The sequence below is a fragment of the Bubalus kerabau genome, chromosome 5, assembly GCF_029407905.1.
Source record: "Bubalus kerabau isolate K-KA32 ecotype Philippines breed swamp buffalo chromosome 5, PCC_UOA_SB_1v2, whole genome shotgun sequence".
Lineage (NCBI taxonomy): Eukaryota > Metazoa > Chordata > Mammalia > Artiodactyla > Bovidae > Bubalus > Bubalus kerabau.
Window position 1 is genome coordinate 29,892,180 of NC_073628.1, and position 22,049 is coordinate 29,914,228.

The following is a 22,049-nucleotide window of genomic DNA, read 5'->3' on the forward strand; positions in this document are numbered from 1 at the left end:
ACTTTTCAAAGCACATTTCAAGACAGTTTTGCTCTACAGGTAGATGCATAGCCTGGTACTTCAGGATTCCCTAACAGCTACATTCAGGCCTATTATAATGGAAGCAGGAAGAACTAAAAGGAATTAGGCCTCTGTAGATCTTCTTTTCGTATTCTTGCCTTAATCCTTCCTTGATGGGATTAATTGAAGCCTAAATAAAATCCTCACACATTTCTCAAGACACAGATAATTTTTATTTCTTGTATATGGCTTTTGGAAGGTGTTGAATTTTGAAAGCCTGTGTCAGAAAAGCAGATCAATCAGGTCCTCCTGAATAAATCTTAAAGTTAGTACTTTTCTTTTCAGTTGCCATTTCTTAAGACCTGGATTATGTTCTTGCGAAAATTTCTCCTAAAGCCATGAGGGAAGGTGAAGAGGTCCCAGGTGGAATGGGAGGGTCAGTTGGGGAGAGTAGCACAGGTTTTTCCTGCCCTTGCCCCCAGCAAGCCAGAGATGAGATCAGAGACTTAGCTCCTGCCTCAGCTTCTTCTGTGACTGCAGTCTCCAAGAGCTTCTGCCTCTTCTCCAAATCTGTGCACTGTCATTGGACCAATGGTAACAAAAAAGGCAGCACAGTATTTACTCGGCAGTAGGGTAAACACTGGAGAAGAAATAGCAACCCACTCCAGTGTTCTTGCCTGGAGAACCCCAGGGACATAGGAGCCTGGTGGGCTGCTGTCTATGGGGTCGCACAGAGTTGGACACGACTGAAGTGACTTAGCAGCAGCAGCAGGGTAAACACTGGGAAGTCACTGCCATTAAATATTCTTTTCAAATTTGGAGTTCACAACAGTGTGTGTGTGTGTGTGTATGTGTGTATACATATATGTGTGTGTATGTGTATAAGCACCTAAAAACCAAGCACCTAAAAATACCTTAGCTTTCATCACCTGTACTCACATTAGAGATTTTGTAGGAATGCAACTAAATTTTAGTAAAGTGGAGGAGTTATCTGTGTCTTCAGAATATGTGTTACCATTTCCATGTTGCTGAACATGTCATAGTTTTGGCTGGATCAGCTCATACCCTTGGAAGATACCATCTCAGAAAAACATGGTCCCTTACTCTTTCACGGCTCATGCTGTTCTCCTGTGGTGTGAAGAGACTCTTAACATTTTCTTATCTTTAGAGTTCATTAAGCGATAGATCATGATCATCCACTTTAAATGAAGGAGAGGGGAAATGTGTACTATCGCTGCCACTGTTTGCATGACATTATTTTAAAAATTGATAAACCCATTTAATTCATGACAGGGAAGCACAATTCAATGTGGAAATCACCCTCTGCCCTTTATATGATTTACTTTGTTTAAACTGGATTGGAAACAGACAAAAGAGATCTGAAATATTTACAGGATATCATGTAGTGATATGTAGACAGAAATGGCAACCCACTCCAGTACTCTTGCCTGGAGAATCCCTTGGACAGAGGAGCCTGGTGGGCTATAGTCCATGGGGTTGCAGAGTCGGACATGACTGAGCGACACACACACACACACACACACACACACACACACACACAGATATCCTGGGAATCACAGAGATGAGCAGGAGGCGCTTCAGTTTGATAAGGGTATTCTGACTGTGTGTCCCTAGGCAAGTATCCCACCCCCCTACTAATGATGGCTTCCCTGGCTTCTCTGGTGATGAGATTAATGCAATGCTGGTCCTAGAAAGCTTAGTGCACATCCATGGCTACTTAATATTGGTCAGTTATGAACTGAATGGGGAGCATTTCAGTAGACTCTGAGTAATATGACTAGCTATCCACTTGTCCCAGGGACTAAAACACTTTAAGAAGAAACAGGAAGGTGTGTTATTAAACCTTGTTTTTGTTGTTTGGTTTTTTTTAAATCAGAAATTCCTCGGACTCACCAGGAGTATGAGAGCAGTCTTACCTTGAAAATGTTCCTGTTTCAGTTTGTAAATTATTATTCATCCTGCTTCTACGTAGCTTTCTTTAAAGGGAAATTTGTGGGATATCCCGGAAAATACACATATTTGTTTGGTGTGTGGAGAAGTGAAGAGGTAAGAATTCTCTAGAGAGGTGATATTTATGGCTTCAGTAGCTCACTGTTAATCCAGTACCTTTTGGTGTGCCCCACACTTACTCAAATTTTATCAAGTTTCAAGAAAAGTGTGAGATACTGACTCTGTCCATGGAGCATATTGGTCTTAGAATCCTGCTATCTGATAGACTCTTCAGTTTATTTGGGGAAAGAAAGTTACATTGTACCCATTGTTTGATATAAAATATGAGCTATGAACTGGAATAAGTAAGTTCTATATTCCTGAAGGCTTCCAGCAAAGGATGAATGATAACTTCCTAGAGGTACAGCAGAAAGGGCTCCCCATATGGGTGTAGAATTAGACCAGCTCAGTGATTTCCAAATCTGGCTTGCAACCAGATCACATGAAGAAAATAACAACTTCCAGCCCTAACACAGATAGGAAGATTCAGAATTTTCTAAGAATAAGGCCCAGAAACATGTTTTGTGTGTGTGTGTGTGTTTTAACATATTTCACAGCTGAATCTACTAGCTTCCCTTAGTAGCTCTGTTGGTAAAGAATCTGCCTGCAATGCAGGAGACCTGGGTTTGATTCCTGGGTGGGGCAGATCCCCTGGAGAAGGAAATGGCAACCCACTTCAGTATTCTTGCCTGGAGAATCCCCATGGACAGAGGAGCCTGGCAGGCACAGTCCATGGGGTCTCAAGAGTCGGACACGACTTAGCGACTAAATTACCACCACCACCACTGTGATCATGCTTGAAACTTGGACCTAAATATCCCTTTGTATCATTTAATATCTGTTCCAGTGCAAATCTTCAGATTCTCACCTTCTGGTTTGAGATTTCTTTTGTTGCAGAAGTCCATCTTTCATCATTCACTTAATTTTTCTCCTTTTTCTTCCTGCTAGTGTGATCCTGCAGGCTGCCTAGTAGAACTGACAACCCAGTTGACCATCATAATGACTGGGAAACAGATCTTTGGAAACATTAAAGAGGCCATTTATCCGTATGTATGATTTACAAGTTTTTTCTTGATTTAAGTAACCATGAGAGATTTCCTCTGAAAGAAGGTGGAATTCTTTGATTATCATGGTGCCTTTGTTAGCTAATGTCTAAATCAACAGCAACAACAACAAAAAATTCACTTTAAAAAAATATTTATTTAATTGGAGTATATTTATAATATTGTGGTGGTCTTTGCCATACATCGACATGAATCAGCCACAGGTGCACATGTTTCCCCCCGTCCTGAAATCCCCTTCCATCTCCCTCCCCACCTGATCCCTCTGGATTGTCCCGGAGCATTGGCTTTGAGTGCCCTGCTTCTTGCACTGAATTTGCACTGGTCATCTATTTTACATGGGGTAATATACATGTTCAGTGCTATTCCACTTTTAATCAACAGTCAAATGTATATAAAGGTAATACAGACTTTTAAATATGCATCTCTGTTTGCATGAGTGAAGTTTAGGGAAAGATAATTATCCCTGTCTCCTGTGAATATTTCACTGGGGAATCTAAATGTTATATGCCCTGTAAATTATTCTATAGTTGCATTTTATTTCTCAAAATTACTGGAAATCAAACTCTTTGAAGATATCTGTGTGTCGTGGACACATCTGTTACTGAACCAAACTCGGGTGCAATTGTCTGCCCACAGTAAAGTCAATCTACCGACACCGAATTGTGGTAAAGGAAAGTATAGTGTCTATTGTTCGATTCAGTTCAGTCGCTCAATCGTGTCTGACTCTTTGCGACCCCATGAACCGCAGCATGCCAGGCCTCCCTGTCCATCACCAACTCCCGGAGTTCACTAAAACTCACGTCCATCAAGTCAGAGATGCCATCCAGCCATCTCATCTTCTGTCGTCCCCTTCTCCTCCTGCCCTCAATCCCTCCCAGCATCAGGGTCTTTTCCAATGAGTCAACTCTTCGCATGAGGTGGCCAAAGTATTGGAGTTTCAGCTTCAGCATCAGTCCTTCCAATGAACACCCAGGGCTGATCTCCTTTAGGATGGACTGGTTGAATCTCCTTGCAGTCCAAGGGACTCTCAAGAGTCTTCTCCAACACCACAGTTCAAAGGCATCAATTCTTCAGCACTCAGCTTTCTTCACAGTCCAACTCTCACATTCATACATGACCACGGAAAAACCATAGCCTTGACTAGACGGACCTTTGTAGGCAAAGTAATATCTGCTTTTCAATATACTATCTAGGTTGGTCATAACTTTCCTTCCAAGGAGTAAGCGTCTTTTAATTTCATGGTTGCAGTCACCATCTGCAGTGATTTTGGAGCCCAAAAAAATAAAGTCTGCCACTGTTTCCCCATCTATCTGCCATGAAATCATGGGACCACATGCCATGATCTTCGTTTTCTGAATGTTGACCTTTAAGCCAACTTTTTCACTCTCCTCTTTCACTTTCATCAAGAGGCTTTTTAGTTCCTCTTCACTTTCTGCCATAAGGGTGGTGTCATCTGCATATCTGAGGTCATTGATATTTCTCCCGGCAGTCTTGATTCCAGCTGTGCTTCTTCCAGCCCAGCATTTCTCATATGTACTCTGCGTATAAGTTAAATAAGCAGGGTGACAATATACAGCCTTGATGTACTCCTTTTCCTATTTGGAACCAGTCTGTTGTTCCATGTCCAGTTCTAACTGTTGCTTCCTGACCTGTATATAGGTTTCTCAAGGGGCAGGTCAGGTGATCTGATTTTCCCATCTCTTAGAATTTTCCACAGTTTATTGTGATCCACACAGTCAAAGGCTTTGGCATAGTCAATAAAGCAGAAATAGATGTTTTTCTGGAACTCTCTTGCTTTTTCTATGATCCAGCAGATGTTGGCAATTTGATCTCTGGTTCCTCTGCCTTTTCTAAAACCAGCTTGAACATCTGGAAGTTCACAGTTCACATATTGCTGAAGCCTGGCTTGGAGAATTTTGAGCATTACTTACTAGTGTGTGAGATGAGTACAATTGTGCAGTAGTTTGAGCATTCTTTGGCATTGCTTTTCTTTGGGATTAATGAAAACTGACCTTTTCCAGTCCTGTGGCCACTGCTGAGTTTTCCAAATTTGCTGGCATATTGAGTGCAGCACTTTCACAGCATCACCTTTCAGGATTTGGAATAGCTCAACTGGAATTCCATCACCTGCACTAGCTTTGTTCATAGTGATGCTTTCTAAGGCCCACTTGACTTCACATTCCAGGATGTCTAGCTCTAGTTAAATGATCACACCATGGTGATTATCTGGGTCGTGAAGCTCTTTTTTGTACAGTTCTTCTGTGTATTCTTGCCATCTCTTCTTAATATCTTCTGCTTCTGTTAGGTCCATACTATTTCTGTCCTTTATCGAGCCTGTCTTTGCATGAAATGTTCCCTTGGTATCTCTAGTTTTCTTGAAGAGATCTCTAGCCTTTCCCATTGTGTTGTTTTCCTCTATTTCTTTGCATTGATCATGAGGATGTATATAGGAATGCAATATATTGATAAACTTTTATTATTTGTAACAATTTTTGTCTATCTTCATTTGAGTTTTTTAGGCAAGCAGTCCATTCACATTACTATTTGTAATCATAGATTTCTCTTTCATTTCCAGTTCTTTTGACTTTTTCTTTTTCATTTTATTGTTTGGCTAAGATCTCCAATAAAGTCTTGAATGTTATCATATACACTCTTATTTTGATCTTAATTCTAAGGGGAATTCTGCTAATTTTTCCCTATTAAGAATTATGTTTAGCCCACGATTTTGGCAGATGCTTTTGATCAGACTGAAGCAATTTTCTTCTTTTCCTTGTTTTCTATCATAAATAGGTTTTAATAGGTTGTTGAAATACATCAAATGCATTTTTCTGCATTAGTCACTATGATTTTATACTTTTCTCCTTAAATGTGTTAATATGATGTGTTACATGGATTGAGTTTTTAATTTTGAAAAAGTCTTTTCTTAATTATATCATGATACATTAAATTATATATATATAATGTATATATTCTTATATATTTATATATAGAATTGATTTAGGTAATATCTTATTTAGGATTATTATATTTATTGCCATGCGTTAGATAAACTTCTGTATTCCCTTGTCATACATTTTCTATTGTAACCCATTTCTCATTCCCCCAAGTGGCCTTAGTATCACAACATCGTTAAGGTTAGTGAATTAAATATATAAAAACAGTCCTGCGGTGACCTCTCCTCCATGTGCTCTTTAAAGAGCTGTCTCTGACACGAGTACCCCAATGTTCATCGCAGCACTGTTTATAATAGCCAGGACATGGAAGCAACCTAGATGTCCATCAGCAGATGAATGGATAAGCAAGCTGTGGTACATATACACAATGGAGTATTATTCAGCCATTAAAAAGAATACATTTGAATCAGTTCTAATGAGGTGGATGAAACTGGAGCCTATTATACAGAGTGAAGTAAGCCAGAAAGAAAAACACCAATACAGTATACTAACGCATATATATGGAATTTAGAAAGATGGTAACAATAACCCTGTGTACGAGACAGCAAAAGAGACACTGATGTATAGAACAGTCTTATGGACTCTGTGGGAGAGGGAGAGGGTGGGAAGATTTGGGAGAATGGCATTGAAACATGTAAAATATCATGTATGAAATGAGTTGCCAGTCCAGGTCCGATGCACGATACTGGATGCTTGGGGCTGGTGCACTGGGACGACCCAGAGGGATGGAATGGGAAGGGAGGAGGGAGGAGGGTTCAGGATGGGGAACACATGTAAACCTGTGGCGGATTCATTTTGATATTTGGCAAATCTAATACAGTTATGTAAAGTTTAAAAATAAAATAAAATTTAAAAAAAAAAAAAATAAAAAGTAACTTGAAGTTAAAAAAAAAAAAAGAGCTGTCTCTGAGTAAATACATTACCCTGCAGAGGCAGGGTTGTCTTACTTTCTTAATCATCCAAATAAAGATCTTTCGCCCTTAACAAGTAGATGTGAACAGAACACTAGATTTTTTTTTTAATTTTATTTTTAAACTTTACATAATTGTATTAGTTTTGCCAAACATCAAAATGAATCCGCCACAGGTATACATAGAACACTAGATTTTGACTTGGACTTTAGTTGCAGTCATGTCTCTCTCTATTTGTTCTGTGATCTAAACTTACTTGCCCTCCCTCACCTCCAATTTTTAGATCTAATACTCTGATTCTCTGCCCCCTTTCTCTTAAATCCTGTTTCATGTTTACTTTTACCACTAACAGCTTGGTTCTGAATTGGTGGAGACGCCGAAAAGCCCGAACCAACTCTGAAAAGCTATACAGTCGCTGGGAGCAGGATCATGACCTTGAAACTTTTGGTTCTCTTGAGTTATTCTATGAGTATTTGGAAACAGGTAATTTTCAACCTCTGCCTTGAAACATGAAAGAAGCTGAGTAAAATAAGTGTTTTTCATCTCTTAATATTTCTTCCTACCTTGCACATAGTAGGTGTTCAATAAATCATTGGACAGTGAATGAAAAATATTAGCGCAGTATTTCTGTTTTCCCCAAATATAATGCAGGATGAAATTTAGTTTCAAAACAGAAATCTCAGAGATATTTTTCCTATCAACTTAATGTTAATATTGTTGAACAAAATTAAGTAAGGATCACTTTTTAATACTTGTCTCAAAATAGTTTAGCTTTCTGCTTTTTTTTTTTTTTTTTTTTTGCCTTGGTGATTGCTCGTAGAGGGAATACAATGAAAAACATTACTAGAGTCTGACATACATTTAGTGTATATCCTTTTTTCAGGCTGAAAAGAATGAAGCTAAAAGTAGATATGCAAGGGAAACCCAAAGTGGACATAAGAAACGCATAAAATATTCTAAGGATTGAAGAGAGTTTAGGGTGAAATTTTAAGAGAGAGAACCCCAGGACTGATTGTGGAATCTACTCAGAGTGTTTCCTCTCAAATGACCTTCTCTGCTGTTTTGGTGGAATTAAAGAGGACAGTTTCCCCAGCTTATTTTTGTGGCCCATAAAAGTCATGGTAGAATAAATGAGATGACCTGAATTTGTTACTGATTCTCCACTGAAATATGTACATATGATACCTGAATGAAAATATGTATATTTGGGCATATAGGAAGATGTCTACAGTTATAAAACTAGGCAGTCCTTGATTTGTGGAGTCATAAGGCTGTAATTTTTAAATAATTGTGTATGTTTCAAGTGAATTTTTGCATAAATGTGTCAGAGGTTATAACTGAAAGTAAAAGATGAAATCAGTGTTTTGTAACAAGATTAATCATTGAGACATAACTAAGAGTTAATTTATTCTGGTTGCTTTACATACTGTATCTCTAATCTTAAAACATTCTACAGAACAATCATTATTCACTGCATTTTATTTGAAAGAATACTGAAGCTTGGAGAAGTTATTTGCCGTGGGCCACAGAGATTATAAGTAAAGATCTGAGATTTGAACCTAGAAATTCAAGCTATTTCTGCATAATACTTCACCTTCATTTTCTGTTTCTTGGTTCAGCAGAGAAGTTAGGAAGGAGGCAGTTTGTTATCTTGGATAAGTAGATGAAAAGACAAATGCTAATCAGAAAGTATTATGAGAAATGCTGAAATCCAGAAACACTCAAGATCTGTCTAAAAATAGGGGACTAGTGGAAGATTCCTTTTTCTTTTTTCCTACAATGGAAAGTCATCTTTGTCTCATTGTTTTTGTCTCTCCTGTGGGAAGTACAGTCTGCCAGCTACATGGATTCTTTTACCCCAAGCATTGATGGAAACAAAAGAAGAAACATAGAGAAATAAGCCAGCTTATATAGGTGTTAAGCCTTAGTGAGCAAAGAGAGTAAAACATACTTAGAAAGATGTCAAGTTAGTACAGAGGATTGGGACCTTAAAAAATACCTCATTCTAGGATATCTGTATTTCCTTTGCCCACATGCAACTTATATATATATTTCTGATGTTTAAGTGGTTCATTTTCTGATTTATTCTCAAATATCTTGTTTATACTACCTTCTCCTCTGTTTGCATTTTCAAATCTTAAATAATGCATTCATTCATAAGGCTTATAGTTGAGTACTTTTATATACTCAGAACATACAAATGAACCAGTGATTATTTCTGATCTTTAAAAGTACATAGGTTAGCAAAATAGAAAGCTTGATTACCCCACAGATGTGCCAATACCACTATAAATACTAGACTAGCAGACCTAAGCATAGGCCATAATAATAAAAGACTGTGTTTTATGAATAAGAAGACTATCTTATCTAATAAGAATAGATGCTTTCTTCAGACAAGCAGATCTTAAAAGAAGCAGCAGGGATAGAACTGAGCTGTGCATGACTAATTTCTCTGTCCTATTCTAGCAAGCAATAAGTCACTGTGCTTCCTCTAGGAAAGGGGAAGAAGGCAGCTGGAAGGAGGCCTGGAGTGTTTTGCTGGTGTAGATCCCTTCAAAATGAAGGAAGTGGCGGGAGTTAGGCCGACTGTTCCCCCTTTTCCCCTCCACAATGATGAGTTTGTGAATTTCTCTTTTCTCTCCACAGTTATCCAGTTTGGATTTGTGACATTATTTGTGGCCTCTTTTCCTTTGGCCCCTCTTCTCGCGCTCTTGAATAACATAATAGAGATTCGAGTGGATGCCTGGAAGCTTACGACTCAGTACAGGAGACCTGTAGCTGCTAAGGCTCATAGCATAGGTGTTTGGCAAGACATTCTTTATGGAATGGCTGTCCTTTCTGTTGCAACTAATGTAAGTAGACCTATTTCAGTGGAAACTCTACTTGATGATTTTTTTTCCTTGGAGATAGGGAGATTGTGAATAATGTTTAACTCAGTATGTACATTGATTTCATCATGGTGACCTTCCTAAAGACAAAACATCACTAATCTTTTATGTGCTAAACAACACAGACAAATCCGTGACATGCAAACTCTTAGAAATATAAGGAAAATTGTAAAATATGCTTATTAAAATGCCATGATACCCATACCACATGACAAAGTAGACAGAAAATAAGTAGTAGTGTGAAGAATCTAAGTAATACAATTAAAGCTTGATTATACATAAAGTTATGTAGTACAAATAGAATATATAACATTTACCTGTTATTTTTATGGAGCACTTATTAAAAATGGTAATAAAACTGAATTCCCAAAAGCTGAAATTTTACAATGCATATTCACATACAATAATAGTATAAAAAATGAATTTGATAATAAGATAGCCAAAAATTCAGCCACTTAATATTCATGCTTCCAAGAAAGCTTATTGCACAAAGAAGAAATAAAATTGAAATTACAAGGAGAACTTAATTAAAATGAAAACTTATACAAATCAGCTAAAACCATATTTATAAAAAGTGTATACCAATAAATGCTTTTATTATTGAAAAGAAGGAAAGTATGAACTGAGCCTGTTATATGAAACTAAGAAAAAATGTAAAACTAATCAACAGAAAGTGGTAAGAAAGAAAGAATAAAGGTATATGCAGAAATAATCACATTAGAAAATAAATAAAAGGTAATATAATTGCTAAATAAACCAAGAGTTGGTTCATTGAAAAGATAAACAAAATTCTGACAATCTCAAAATAGAATTACAATGTACAGGTGAGAAAGTTATAAAAATGCTATATATATATATATATTTATTTATTCTAATACATTTTAAAATCTGTTTGAAATTGTCACTTTTTTAGAAGAGAACACTGCCAAAATGTGCTCAGTAAGTGGTATAAAACAGGAAATGTACCAGTAGCTATAGGAGCACTATTAAAATATTTTTAAAATCTATCACTAAAAGGCAGAGCAAAATGATTTTAAATTGACTCATCTTACCCAAAGGAAACATGACATTTACACTATTCCAGAACTTAGGAAAAGATGGGAAAATAGCATTCCTATGGAATCAAATACTGAAATTAATTGCGCTGAACTCTGGGAAATTTACCAGTACATGGTCTTCTGTTTCTCCATTCCTCATTCCCTATACACCCCCTGACACACACACACAGAGTTGGTCCTGTCTTATGAAATTGATCCAGGCAAGTTAAATTTGGTTAAAGAGAGTAGAACTGTATTATGAAATAGTAAGAAATGTAAAAAATAGCAAGGCAAGATGGAAAGAGACAGATACAGGTATGGTGTTTTTGGAAACAAACAGTGAGGTTAAATTTTCACTGTAACTCTTTCTAGCTGTGAAATCTTGTAACATTGATCATACACCATAAATGAACTATTTTATGTTTTAGGTCAAAGACTCATATGTTAACATGATTAGTAATAGCATACTAGTAATTTTGCATCCTTAAGGCACAAAGATCTGAACGATATACAAATCAGACTTTCATAAAACTGCTTTATTAGCTCATGATTTTCTTCTTGCTTTGTCCTTTAGGCTGTTATTGTTGCATTTACGTCGGATATGGTTCCCCGTTTAGTTTACCACTATGCCTACTCAGTAAACGAAAGTTGGCCTATGAGTGGGTATATCAATAACAGCCTATCAGTATTCCTCATAGCCGATTTTCCAAACAACACTGTACCTTCGGAAAAACGAGACTACAACACTTGCAGGTTTTCTCTTGTTTTCATTTTGCTTTTTAAATGTATTTCTTAAGTTCTCTGTTTTCTTCATGTCTTAACAAAGATTTACTTGGGGCAGTAAAAATCTTGGATAAAGTACATCAGTTCTAAAATTCATACATTGTATGGTTCTGATCTGAAAAAAGTAGAATACTCAAAAGTAAGAGAATACTATCAGTAAAGATAATGTCACTTTTGAATTGCTTCTTATTTTCTAAATTTATTAGAAAAATTTTCTCCAGCAAGTGTCCCCTTGATTCAAGCTTTCATGTCTATAGATCACACAGCATGGTCATATTATATGTGCATTCAATCTACTTGAATTTAACTCTGTGTCCTCAAACAGAGAGAGAGGAAGAGAGAAAGAACAATATAGTTGGTTCATTAGCCATCCCATTTGAAAAGTTTCTTCGATGCAGGGAGTGTGAAATTGGATTTGTAAACCTGCTCTTTTCACACTCTGTGTCTCATGAACTGTGTGGATCTTTTTACTTTAGGATTTAAAGATCATTTATACATATATACACACATATGTGTGTGTGTGTATATATATGCATGTGTGTATATACATGTGTGTGTGTATATATATATATGTGTGTACACACACACACATACGTATATATGGTACATCAACTTAAACCTTAAACCAACTGCTTCATCTGGGATTCCAATAAAAACAGCAATATCTGTTTTTGTCTACTTGCAACATAGGTAGACAAAAACCTTTTTATATTCCATACTTTTTATTTATTGTTGGCTGCCCATGGGCTTTCTCCAGTTGCGGCAAGTGGGGCTTAGTGGCTAGCTCTGGCGGCTTCTCATTGCAGTGGCTTCTCTTGTTGCAGAGCACGGGCCCTAGGCAGCTAGCTCAGTAGTTGGGCACACAGGCTTAGCCTCCATGGGGCACGTGGTATCCTCCCACACCAGGGACAGAATCTGTGTCCCCATGGATGAGGTAGACTCCCAACCACTGGACCACTAGGGAAGTCCTATTCCATATTTATATAGAGAAGAATCGTAACAAGTGTCAGATTTCTTGATGCCATCACTTCCTAGCTGGACTGAATCTTTGAAGAACATCGATATCTAGACACATTATAGAAAAAAAAATGAATTCACAAATTGAACACCAGGGAAACCCCCGAAGGATAATAAGTAACACGAAAACAATGCAGTGTCATGTAAACCAAAAGAAAACAGAGTTTCAAGAAAATAATGGTCAACAGTGTCAAGTTCTGTTCTTCACAGACATAAAATAAGATGTGAATTGAAATGTTCCTTCAATTTAATGACCAGAGACAGTTGGTGTCAGTGGAGTGATGGTAGAACTGAGTTGTTAAGGAATAGGAAGAAAGGGAATGAAAAGAGCAAATTTAGCTAACTCCTGAGAAACTTGTCTTCATGGCAAGAGAGAAGTTTCACTTGTGTCTCCTGCTACATCTATACTATACATTAGAAGCATATGGCTATGATTGTTATCTGTATAGGGAAAATAAATGTTTGGTAATAGCAGTTATTTTCCTTTAACTTGACTTTTGTGGTCAACTAAAAGGGTCTCTTACAAGAAACAATATGAATTTATACTAAGTCTCTTTGTTTGTAGTTGTAGCTTATTTTTTGCATTGACTTCCATTTTTTCAGATACAGAGATTACAGAAATCCTCCTGACAGTGAGGACAAATATGCTCATAATATACAGTTCTGGCACGTCCTTGCTGCCAAGATGACCTTCATCATAATCATGGAGGTAAGCCTTTCTTAACTTTCATGCCAGTAAGTCTCTTTTCAGCCTTCAGGCATATATTTCTAAAGGTATCTGTTGAGCAGAAAATTAGCATTATCTCACTAGAGTGTTTTGAAGGAAGTATTTGTTGTCATAAAAAGTAAGTTAGGAATAGTTTAAGTACAGCAATTGCCTGTTATTCCTTGCTATTGTTGAAGATACCAAGGTCACAGAAAAGAAAAATTAAGATCTCTTCCCTTGAGATCAGAGGATCCACCAATTTTACCGAACACCTATTATGTACCAGTTCCAGAAGCTATAATAATAACTTTCTATGTTCAGCTGTATTATTCACCCTTAACAAATAAATCTGACAGTCAGCAAAATTAAGTAGTTGGTTTAAAGATAATCAGCTAATATTAAAGCTGAGTTTCAGTGCCAGATATCTCACTGCCAAACCTCCATTCTTCCCACTACATTACATTTCCTTCCTTGTAGAATAGCTAGTATATTTATGGATATAAGACAAGAGAACCAATACAGAGAGGATGTTTGATCAAGGTTTAAACCAAGGACCACAAATCATGAGACATTAAGGCCTATAAGGTAGAGATAAATAAATGTAGGGCTTTCATGGTGGCTCAGTGGTAAAGAACCTGCCTGCAAATGCAGGAGATGCAGGTTTGATCCATGGGTTGGGAAGATCCTCGGGAGAAGTAAGTAACAACCCATCGTGTAGAAGTAGTGGCAACCCATGGAGTGAGGAGTCTGGCAGGCTGCAGCCCATGAGGTCACAAAAGAGTTGGACACGACTTAGCTTCTAAACAACTAAGAAATATAAGGCACTTATTCACTTGATTGTTGGTGATGGTGTTCAGTTGCTAAGTTGTGTCTGACTCTTTGCGACTCTGCCATCCCCATGGATGGCAGCACAACAGGCTTCCCTGTCTTTCACTATCTTCCGTCCATCGAGTCAGTGATGCCATCCAGCCATCTCATCCTCTGTTGCCCCTTCTCCTCCTGCCTTCAATCTTTCCCAGCATGGGGGTCTTTTCAAATGAGTCAGCTCTTCACATTAGGTGGTGAAAGTATTGGAGCTTCAGTTTCGGTGTCAGTCCTTCCAATTAATATTCAGGATTCATTTCCCTTAGGATTGACTGGTTTGATCTCCTTGCACTCCAGTGGACTCTCAAGAGCCTTCTCCCAACACCACAATTTGAAGGCATCATTCTATGATGCTCAGCCTTCTTAATGGTCCAACTCTCATATCAGTACGTGACTACTGGAAGTTTCATAGCTTTGACTAATGGGACTTTTGTTGGCAAAGTGATGTCTCTTCTTTTTAATATGCTGTCTAGGTTTGTCACAGCTTTTCTTCCAAGGAGCAAGTGTCTTTTAATTTCCTGGCTGGAATCACCGTCTGCCGTTTTTGAAGCCCAGTCTGTCACTGTTTCCACTGTTCCCCACCCCCACCCCTATCTATTTGCCATGAAGTAATAGGACTGGATGCCATTATCTTAGTGGTTTTTGAATGTTGAATTTTAAGCCAGCTTTTTTACTCTCCTCTTGCACCTTAATCAAGAGGTTCTTTAGTTCCTCTTTGCTTTCTGTCATTAGGGTGGTGTCATCTGCATCCAGCTTGTGAGTCATCCAGCCTAGCATTTTCCATGATATACCCAGCATAGAAATTAAATAAGCAGGGTGACAATATACATACAGCCTTGATGTACTCCTTTTCCAATTTTGAACCAGTCCATTGTCCCATTTCTGTTCTAACAGTTGCTATTTGACCTGCATACAGGTTTCTCAGGAGGCAGGTGAGGTAGTCTGCTATTCCCATCTCTTTAAGAATTGTTCACAGTTCGTTGTGATCCACACATTCAAAGGCTTTAACATAGTCAATGAAACAGAAGTAGATGTTTTTCCGGAATTCTTTTGCATATGGATGTTGGCAATTTGATCTTGGTTCCCCTGCCTTTTCTAAATCCAACTTGAACATCTGGAAGTTCTTGGTTAACATCCTGTTGAAGCCTAGCTTAAAGGATTTTGTGTATTACCTTACTAATGTGTAAAATGAGTGCAGTTGTGTGGTAGTTTGAACAGTCTTTGGCATTGCCCTTCTTTGGAATTGGAGTGAAAACTGACCTTTTCCAGTCTTGTGGCCACTGCTGAGTTTTCCAAATTTGCTGGCATATTGACTGCAGCACTTTAACAGCATCACCTTTTAGGGTTTGAAATAGCTCAGCTAGAATTCCATCACCTCCACTAGCTTTGTTCATAGTAATGCTTCCTAAGTCCTGCTTGATTTCACACTCCGTCTGGTACCAGGTGTTCTCAGTTCACATACTGCTGAAGCCTAGCTTGAAGGATTTTGAGCATTCAGTTCAGTTCAGTTCAGTCACTCAGTCGTGTCTGACTCTTTGCGACCCCATGAATCACAGCACGCCAGGCCTCCCTGTCCATCACCAACTCCCGGAGTTCACCCAGACTCACGTCCATCAAGTCAGTGATGCCATCCAGCCATCTCATCCTCTGTTGTCCCCTTCTCCTCCTGCCCCAAATCCCTCCCAGCATCAGAGTCTTTTCCAATGAGTCAACTCTTTGCATGAGGTGGCCAAAGTACTGGAGTTTCAGCTTTATCATCATTCCTTCCAAAGAAATCCCAGGGCTGATCTCCTTTAGAATGGACTGGTTGGATCTCCTTGCAGTCCAAGGGACTCTCAGGAGTCTTCTCCAACACCACAGTTCAAAAGCATCAATTCTTCGGCACTCAGCCTTCTTCACAGTCCAACTCTCACATCCATAAATGACCACAGGAAAAACCATAGCCTTGACTAGACGGACCTTTGTTGGCAAAGTAATGTCTCTGCTTTTGAATATGCTATCTAGGTTGGTCATAACTTTCCTTCCAAGGAGTAAGGGTCTTTTAATTTCATGGCTGCAGTCACCATCTGCAGTGATTTTGGAGACCAGAAAAATAAAGTCTGACACTATTTCCACTGTTTCCCCATCTATTTCCCATGAAGTGACGGGGCCGGATGCCATGATCTTTGTTTTCTGAATGTTGAGCTTTAAGCCAACTTTTTCACTCTCCTCTTTCACTTTCATCAAGAGGCTTTGAGTTCCTCTTCACTTTCTGGCATAAGGGTGGTGTCATCTGCATATCTGAGGTTATTGAGATTTCTCCTGGCAATCTTGATTCCAGCTTGTGTTTCTATCAGTCCAGCGTTTCTCATGATGTACTCTGCATATAAGTTAAATAAACAGGGTGACAATATACAGCCTTGACATACTCCTTTTCCTATTTGGAACCAGTCTGTTGTTCCATGTCCAGTTCTAACTGTTGCTTCCTGACCTGCATATAGGTTTCTCAAGAGGCAGGTCAGGTGGTCTGGTATTCCCATCTCTTTCAGAACTTTCCACAGTTTATTGTGATCCACACAGTCAAAGGCTTTGGCATAGTCAATAAAGCAGAAATAGATGTTTTTCTGGAACTCTCTTGCTTTTTCCATGATCCAGCGGATGTTGCCAATTTGATCTCTGGTTCCTCTGCCTTTTCTAAAACCAGCTTGAACATCTGGAAGTTCACGGCTCACATATTGCTGAAGCCTGGCTTGGAGAATTTTGAGCATTACTTTACTAGTGTGTGAGATGAGTGCAATTGTGCAGTAGTTTGAGCATTCTTTGGCATTGCCTTTCTTTGGAATTGTAATGAAAACTGACCTTTTCCAGTCCTGTTAGTAAAGGCCAATAATAGGCTAGATAAGTCTAAGGCAAGAAAACGCAAATTACAATCAGTTTTTGTTTGATTTTATTTTTATTGAGGTTATGTATATAATTTAAATCTCTACCCCTCTCAGTTCTTTGCAAATTTGTCACTTTCATCCCACATTTTCCATCAGTGTTTTAGATCACCTTTCAGCCTGGTAAATTACAAAAAGAATTCTTTTGAATTTTTGTTTTTGTTTATTTATGACTTTCATTACAGGTTCTGACTCACCATCATTCTGGGAGTTTAACTTTTCTTGTATTAAATACAGTATTTTCTTCAATCTATGTTTTTCCCATTCTTGGATTACTGGTTTATTTAGATTAAGCACATCTTTTATTAGTTTTCTGAGGAAAATGGGCAATTTTTGAGAACTTGAATATTAAAATTTCTTATTTTTCTCATAGATAGTTAATTGGTATAGTATTCAAGAGGAGAAGTCATTTTCCCTGAAAAATTTTGAATCAACTTTATTTAAATATTCCAGAAATTTTAAGACATTGCTCTGTTTTCTGTCAGCTTCCAGTGTTGCTATAAAGATACAATACCATTCTAATTTTCCAGTCTTCGTTTATGATCCATTTATATGTCAGTAAACTTTGAGGATTCTCTCACTAGACCTTCTTTCATGAAACTTCACCAGAAAGTCATGTGATATTGCACAATATTCATTGTTTTGGACACTCACTAAACTCCTTGGATCTGCAAATGTTATTAGCCTTTAAGTTGAGACAATTTGCTTGTATTATTTCTTTGATAATTTCCTTCTTTTCTCTGTCCTATCTTTTTGAGACTTTTCTTATTCAGATGTTAACAACTGTTTTGAAATTCTAATTATCATTTATTTTCTCACCTATCAATAGTCCAGTTTGTCTTTGTCTTGTTATGCTACTGTCTGTCATTCCCATGATTCTCTCTATATCCTCTTAGATATCCTAAATGGACAATAGATCCTGTTTGTCCATTTCCGTCTTACTCTTCCATGTTAGTCTTCCTTACATATTTGGTTGTTCTTGGCAATCTGCTCGTATTTAAGAGTGAAACAGTGATACCTGGTCATGAGCTTTGTGTGCATACAAGAGGAAGATCGTTTTGGGTGGGTTTCACTATAGGCTGAAAAAGGGGTCTTTTCATTTGAGACCTATAAAATTTTGATATCTATAATTCTGATTTCTCTGATTAGGTATATTTTCTAGAGGAAAAATAAATCATTCAACCTCCTGCTTGTTGAGCTATTTCGTGGCTGTGTTGAGAGCCAAGAAGGGAAGGAGGGATTAGAGATCTCGTGATTTAGAATGCTGAACTTCACTGAGTTGTCCTATTTTCAGTATGATGCCACATCTTCATCTTCTGCCATCTCTGCTGCCTCTGAGTGCACAGCTTTGTGTTTTAATTTCTGCAGAAAATAAAGCACTCAGTTGCGGCCGGGTGGGGGTTGGGAAGAAGTAATACTCAAATGTAGATGAGAGAGAGGTTCTGAAAATTCATCTGCCCCTTTACAGCTTTTTAAATAATCCTCTTATTTTTAACTCCACCCACACTATGAATTCACAGTACTTAGCACCATCTTTCCTGACTTTTTTGATTCAAGACAAAATTAGCTTTTGTCTTGGTTTCTACCATCACGGTATCATCAATTGCAAATTTAAGTGCCAGCTTTCTTCACTCTCCAGTCTGTTTTCACTGTTTGCTCCTTTTTTGTTGTTGTTTCTTTGTGAACAATACAATTTATTAATTTCTTTTCAAATATTTGATTAGGTTTTCAGGAGGAAGCATAGATGAAGAGTATATTCAATAACCAAGTTCAACTGGAATCTCTGTAATTACATATTTTAGTATATATTTCAGAGAAGGCAATGGCACCCCACACCAGTACTCTTGCCTGGAAAGTCCCATGGATGGAGGAGCCTGGTGGGCTGCAGTCCATGGGGTCGCTAAGAGTCAGACACGACTGAGTGACTTCACTTTCACTTTTCACTTTCATGCATTGGAGAAGGAAATGGCAACCCACTCCAGTGTTCTTGCCTGGAGAATCCCAGCGATGGGGGAGCCTGGTGGGCTGCCATCTATGGGGTCGCACAGAGTCAGACACGACTGAAGCAACTTAGCAGCAGCAGCAGCAGTATATATTTATTTATTTGCTTAATGTTGGATTTATAGGAAAGTTCCAAGACCAAGAACTAAATCTTCTTGCTTTTCGTTCTATCTACTGTGTCAAGCACAGTTTATTGAATGAATGAATGAAATGATTTGTAAGGACATTTTGCTGAACATTTGATAGCTAAACAGTGTCTCTGATTTTCTTTTATGTTTCCTCTAGCATGTTGTGTTTTTAATTAAATTTCTCTTGGCCTGGATGATCCCTGATGTTCCAAAAGATGTTCTGGAAAGAGTCAAGCGAGAAAAGTTAATGACTGTCAAGATTCTCCATGACTTTGAACTTAACAAACTAAAAGAGAACTTGAGGTTGAATTCTGCTTCTTCTACTGATTTTGCCAAGCATTTCGCTATCAAGGAAAACCAAGCAAATCTGGCTGAATCAACACCCTAATTAACACAATGAGCAAGTGGTTGGTTGCCTGTCTGGCTTCACAGTTTATCTGGATTTGGAGCCAGAAGCCAGAAGCCATGTGTCTTTTACCCTTTCTTCTTCTTTTTTTTTTTAAACTCAGATTTTTGTACACTTTTATGGAGGCCTTTGTACAGCTTCATGGAGGTTGGAAGAATACCTGTCTACTTCACTGGCTGGACCCTCCCTAGATATTGTTTCTGGGATTCTATAAATGATTGTTAAATGTATGTGTGAAATCAGAATATTGGAAAATCATGGGATGTTGCAGTTTGGAATTAAACACTGGACGTGGGCTCTCCTATCACCTTCCAGTGAAGGTGCACATTTTCATGGTCTTCTTTCTTTTGGGTTGTGTTATATATCCACCCTATCAGAGAAAGTACTGGGACAAAAAGAGTAGAAGTGAAGAGGTCTACTGAGCCATATATATATATATATATATATATATATATATATCTCCTGCCATTTTAGACTATGCAGATGAAAAACCAAAATCAGATAAGATAGGAAAACTTACATATTAAAAATACTGGATAGATATCATGGCAGAGCTTTGTTCTGAAATCATCCTGAATAAGGTAAACTTCCATCAAAATTCCAGATAGTACTTCCTGGTGAACACAAAATTGATTTTTAAAGAGACTGAACATTTGGATTTCAGCCAAGGACTAATAACTCAGTTCTTTAAATATAACACTTTGGTAGCAGTGGTTTTAAGACTGAATTGTCTTATCTGGGAAATAGCATTAAGAAGGTGTTAGATTGTTTAAGGTCTTTAAATGAAAGATATAGTGAAGTGATTATGTCTTCTTAATAGTTTAAGAATGCAAGACAATGTCTATTGATTAACTTACTGACTTCAGTCTAAAAAATCGCTGAAATATTTTTAAAAACCGTTTTTCTTCCACAATGCCTATTTTGCGTCATGAAGTGAATCTGAGCGTTCACTGTTCCTGTAAGTTAGGCACAGGTCATTTATGAAACCGTATCTCATTGTTTAAAGCAGCCTCAAGTCTTCTAATGGGCTTACAACCTTCTGTTGATGCACTGCTATACAATGTTCGGTGCCTTTGACCCACACGATGTGGTTGTACTGTTGATTTGATGATGTAACATCTCAGATGTGAGCTTCTTTCAGAGAAATTGTTAGTTTAACATCAATCACAGAGTTAACACCAAATGTGGATCAACCAAGTAAGAATGCAGTGATGGATTTGACAGCTAAGTGAAAAAAAAAAAAAAGTATGTTCGTTGAATTACTTCTCTAATGCTTTAGCCTATGGCACAGGTACTCCAGTTTTTGTTCTTCTTTCTCTTAAAAATACTTACTATGTATTTTAAACACTATAGAGAGATGTTTAATTATACAACATTTGAACCTCTAGTTTCAAATTACACTTCCGTTTCAAAAGAATAGTGTTCTGTAATTGCACACAAAACAAGAAACCGTTTAAGATTTTTTTCAAAGTAGCATTTCATGATTTGATTCTAATAGTTTTTATAAAATTTCTAATATTAAGTATATGGAAGGTAATATTAACTAATGATCCGTATTAATCATTTAGAACTGAAGATTATGAATTTTATAAAACCATGAGATGGTTACCCCAATATGGGCAGTAATTGGTCATCCAGTAGGTAGATTTTATGAGTAGTTTTGCATAATTTTAACTGTTCTCATTATTGAAGAATGATTTCACTTGTGGAAGAGATGTATTTTCCTGCTTGAGAGAACCAGTTAGTGATACTATGAAATTAGCCACAGATGCAGTATCTCTGTCAAATCAAACTCTGTTATTGCAGTGGTGTACATTTTGTACAGCTCATATTGCTTCCTTCCTGGGTGCTAATAAAAATAAGGAAGAGCATGGAAATTGGTTTCTTGTATATAAGCTTTAATTATGGCTGAAGAATGTTTGCAGAGCTAGGTTATAAGATAAGTAAAGACACATTTAATTCACAAGGTTATCTGTAAGACTGCAATCTGAAACCAACTCAAGTGTTGAGTTTCTAGGATGTACAGAGAAACTAGCAAGGGAGGAAGTAGTTTTTAAGGTAAGTAAATAGTTCCTATGAGGTAGATATTTTCCTTTTAAAATGCTTTGTACTCACCTTTCAGTTTTCTACCAAGAAATTTCTCACATTTTAAAAGGAAATACAAGTATCGGTCACTTTCCTAAAAAATAAACAAAATCTGAAGCCAAAAAATAAACAAAATCTGATGCCAAATCAGTTCAGATAGATTTGTCTTATCTGTCTCGAGTTGCAGCAGGGGAGTCGGTCCTCCTCTTGAGTTGTGAGGGAGACACCAGGGTTCCTCTTGTGTTGCAGCAGGGAGTTGGTCCTCCTTGAGCTGCGA

General features: G+C 37.6%; 1 protein-coding gene across 7 annotated transcripts in view; it reads left to right on the forward strand.

Annotated features, from left to right (window-relative positions):
• The window catches only part of ANO5 (anoctamin 5), an 89,015-nt gene extending 67,451 nt beyond the window's left edge, over positions 1–21,564 (forward strand). For all 7 annotated transcript variants that reach the window (XM_055581367.1, XM_055581364.1, XM_055581366.1 and 4 more), the window contains 7 exons: positions 1,898–2,067; positions 2,959–3,056; positions 7,292–7,422; positions 9,586–9,791; positions 11,439–11,617; positions 13,268–13,373; positions 19,439–21,564. In XM_055581367.1, the coding sequence (XP_055437342.1) occupies positions 1,898–2,067; positions 2,959–3,056; positions 7,292–7,422; positions 9,586–9,791; positions 11,439–11,617; positions 13,268–13,373; positions 19,439–19,669 (1,121 nt within the window). In that variant the 3' untranslated portion in view covers positions 19,670–21,564. The remainder of the gene's footprint in view (positions 1–1,897; positions 2,068–2,958; positions 3,057–7,291; positions 7,423–9,585; positions 9,792–11,438; positions 11,618–13,267; positions 13,374–19,438) is intronic.
• Positions 21,565–22,049: the final 485 nt, after the last annotated feature.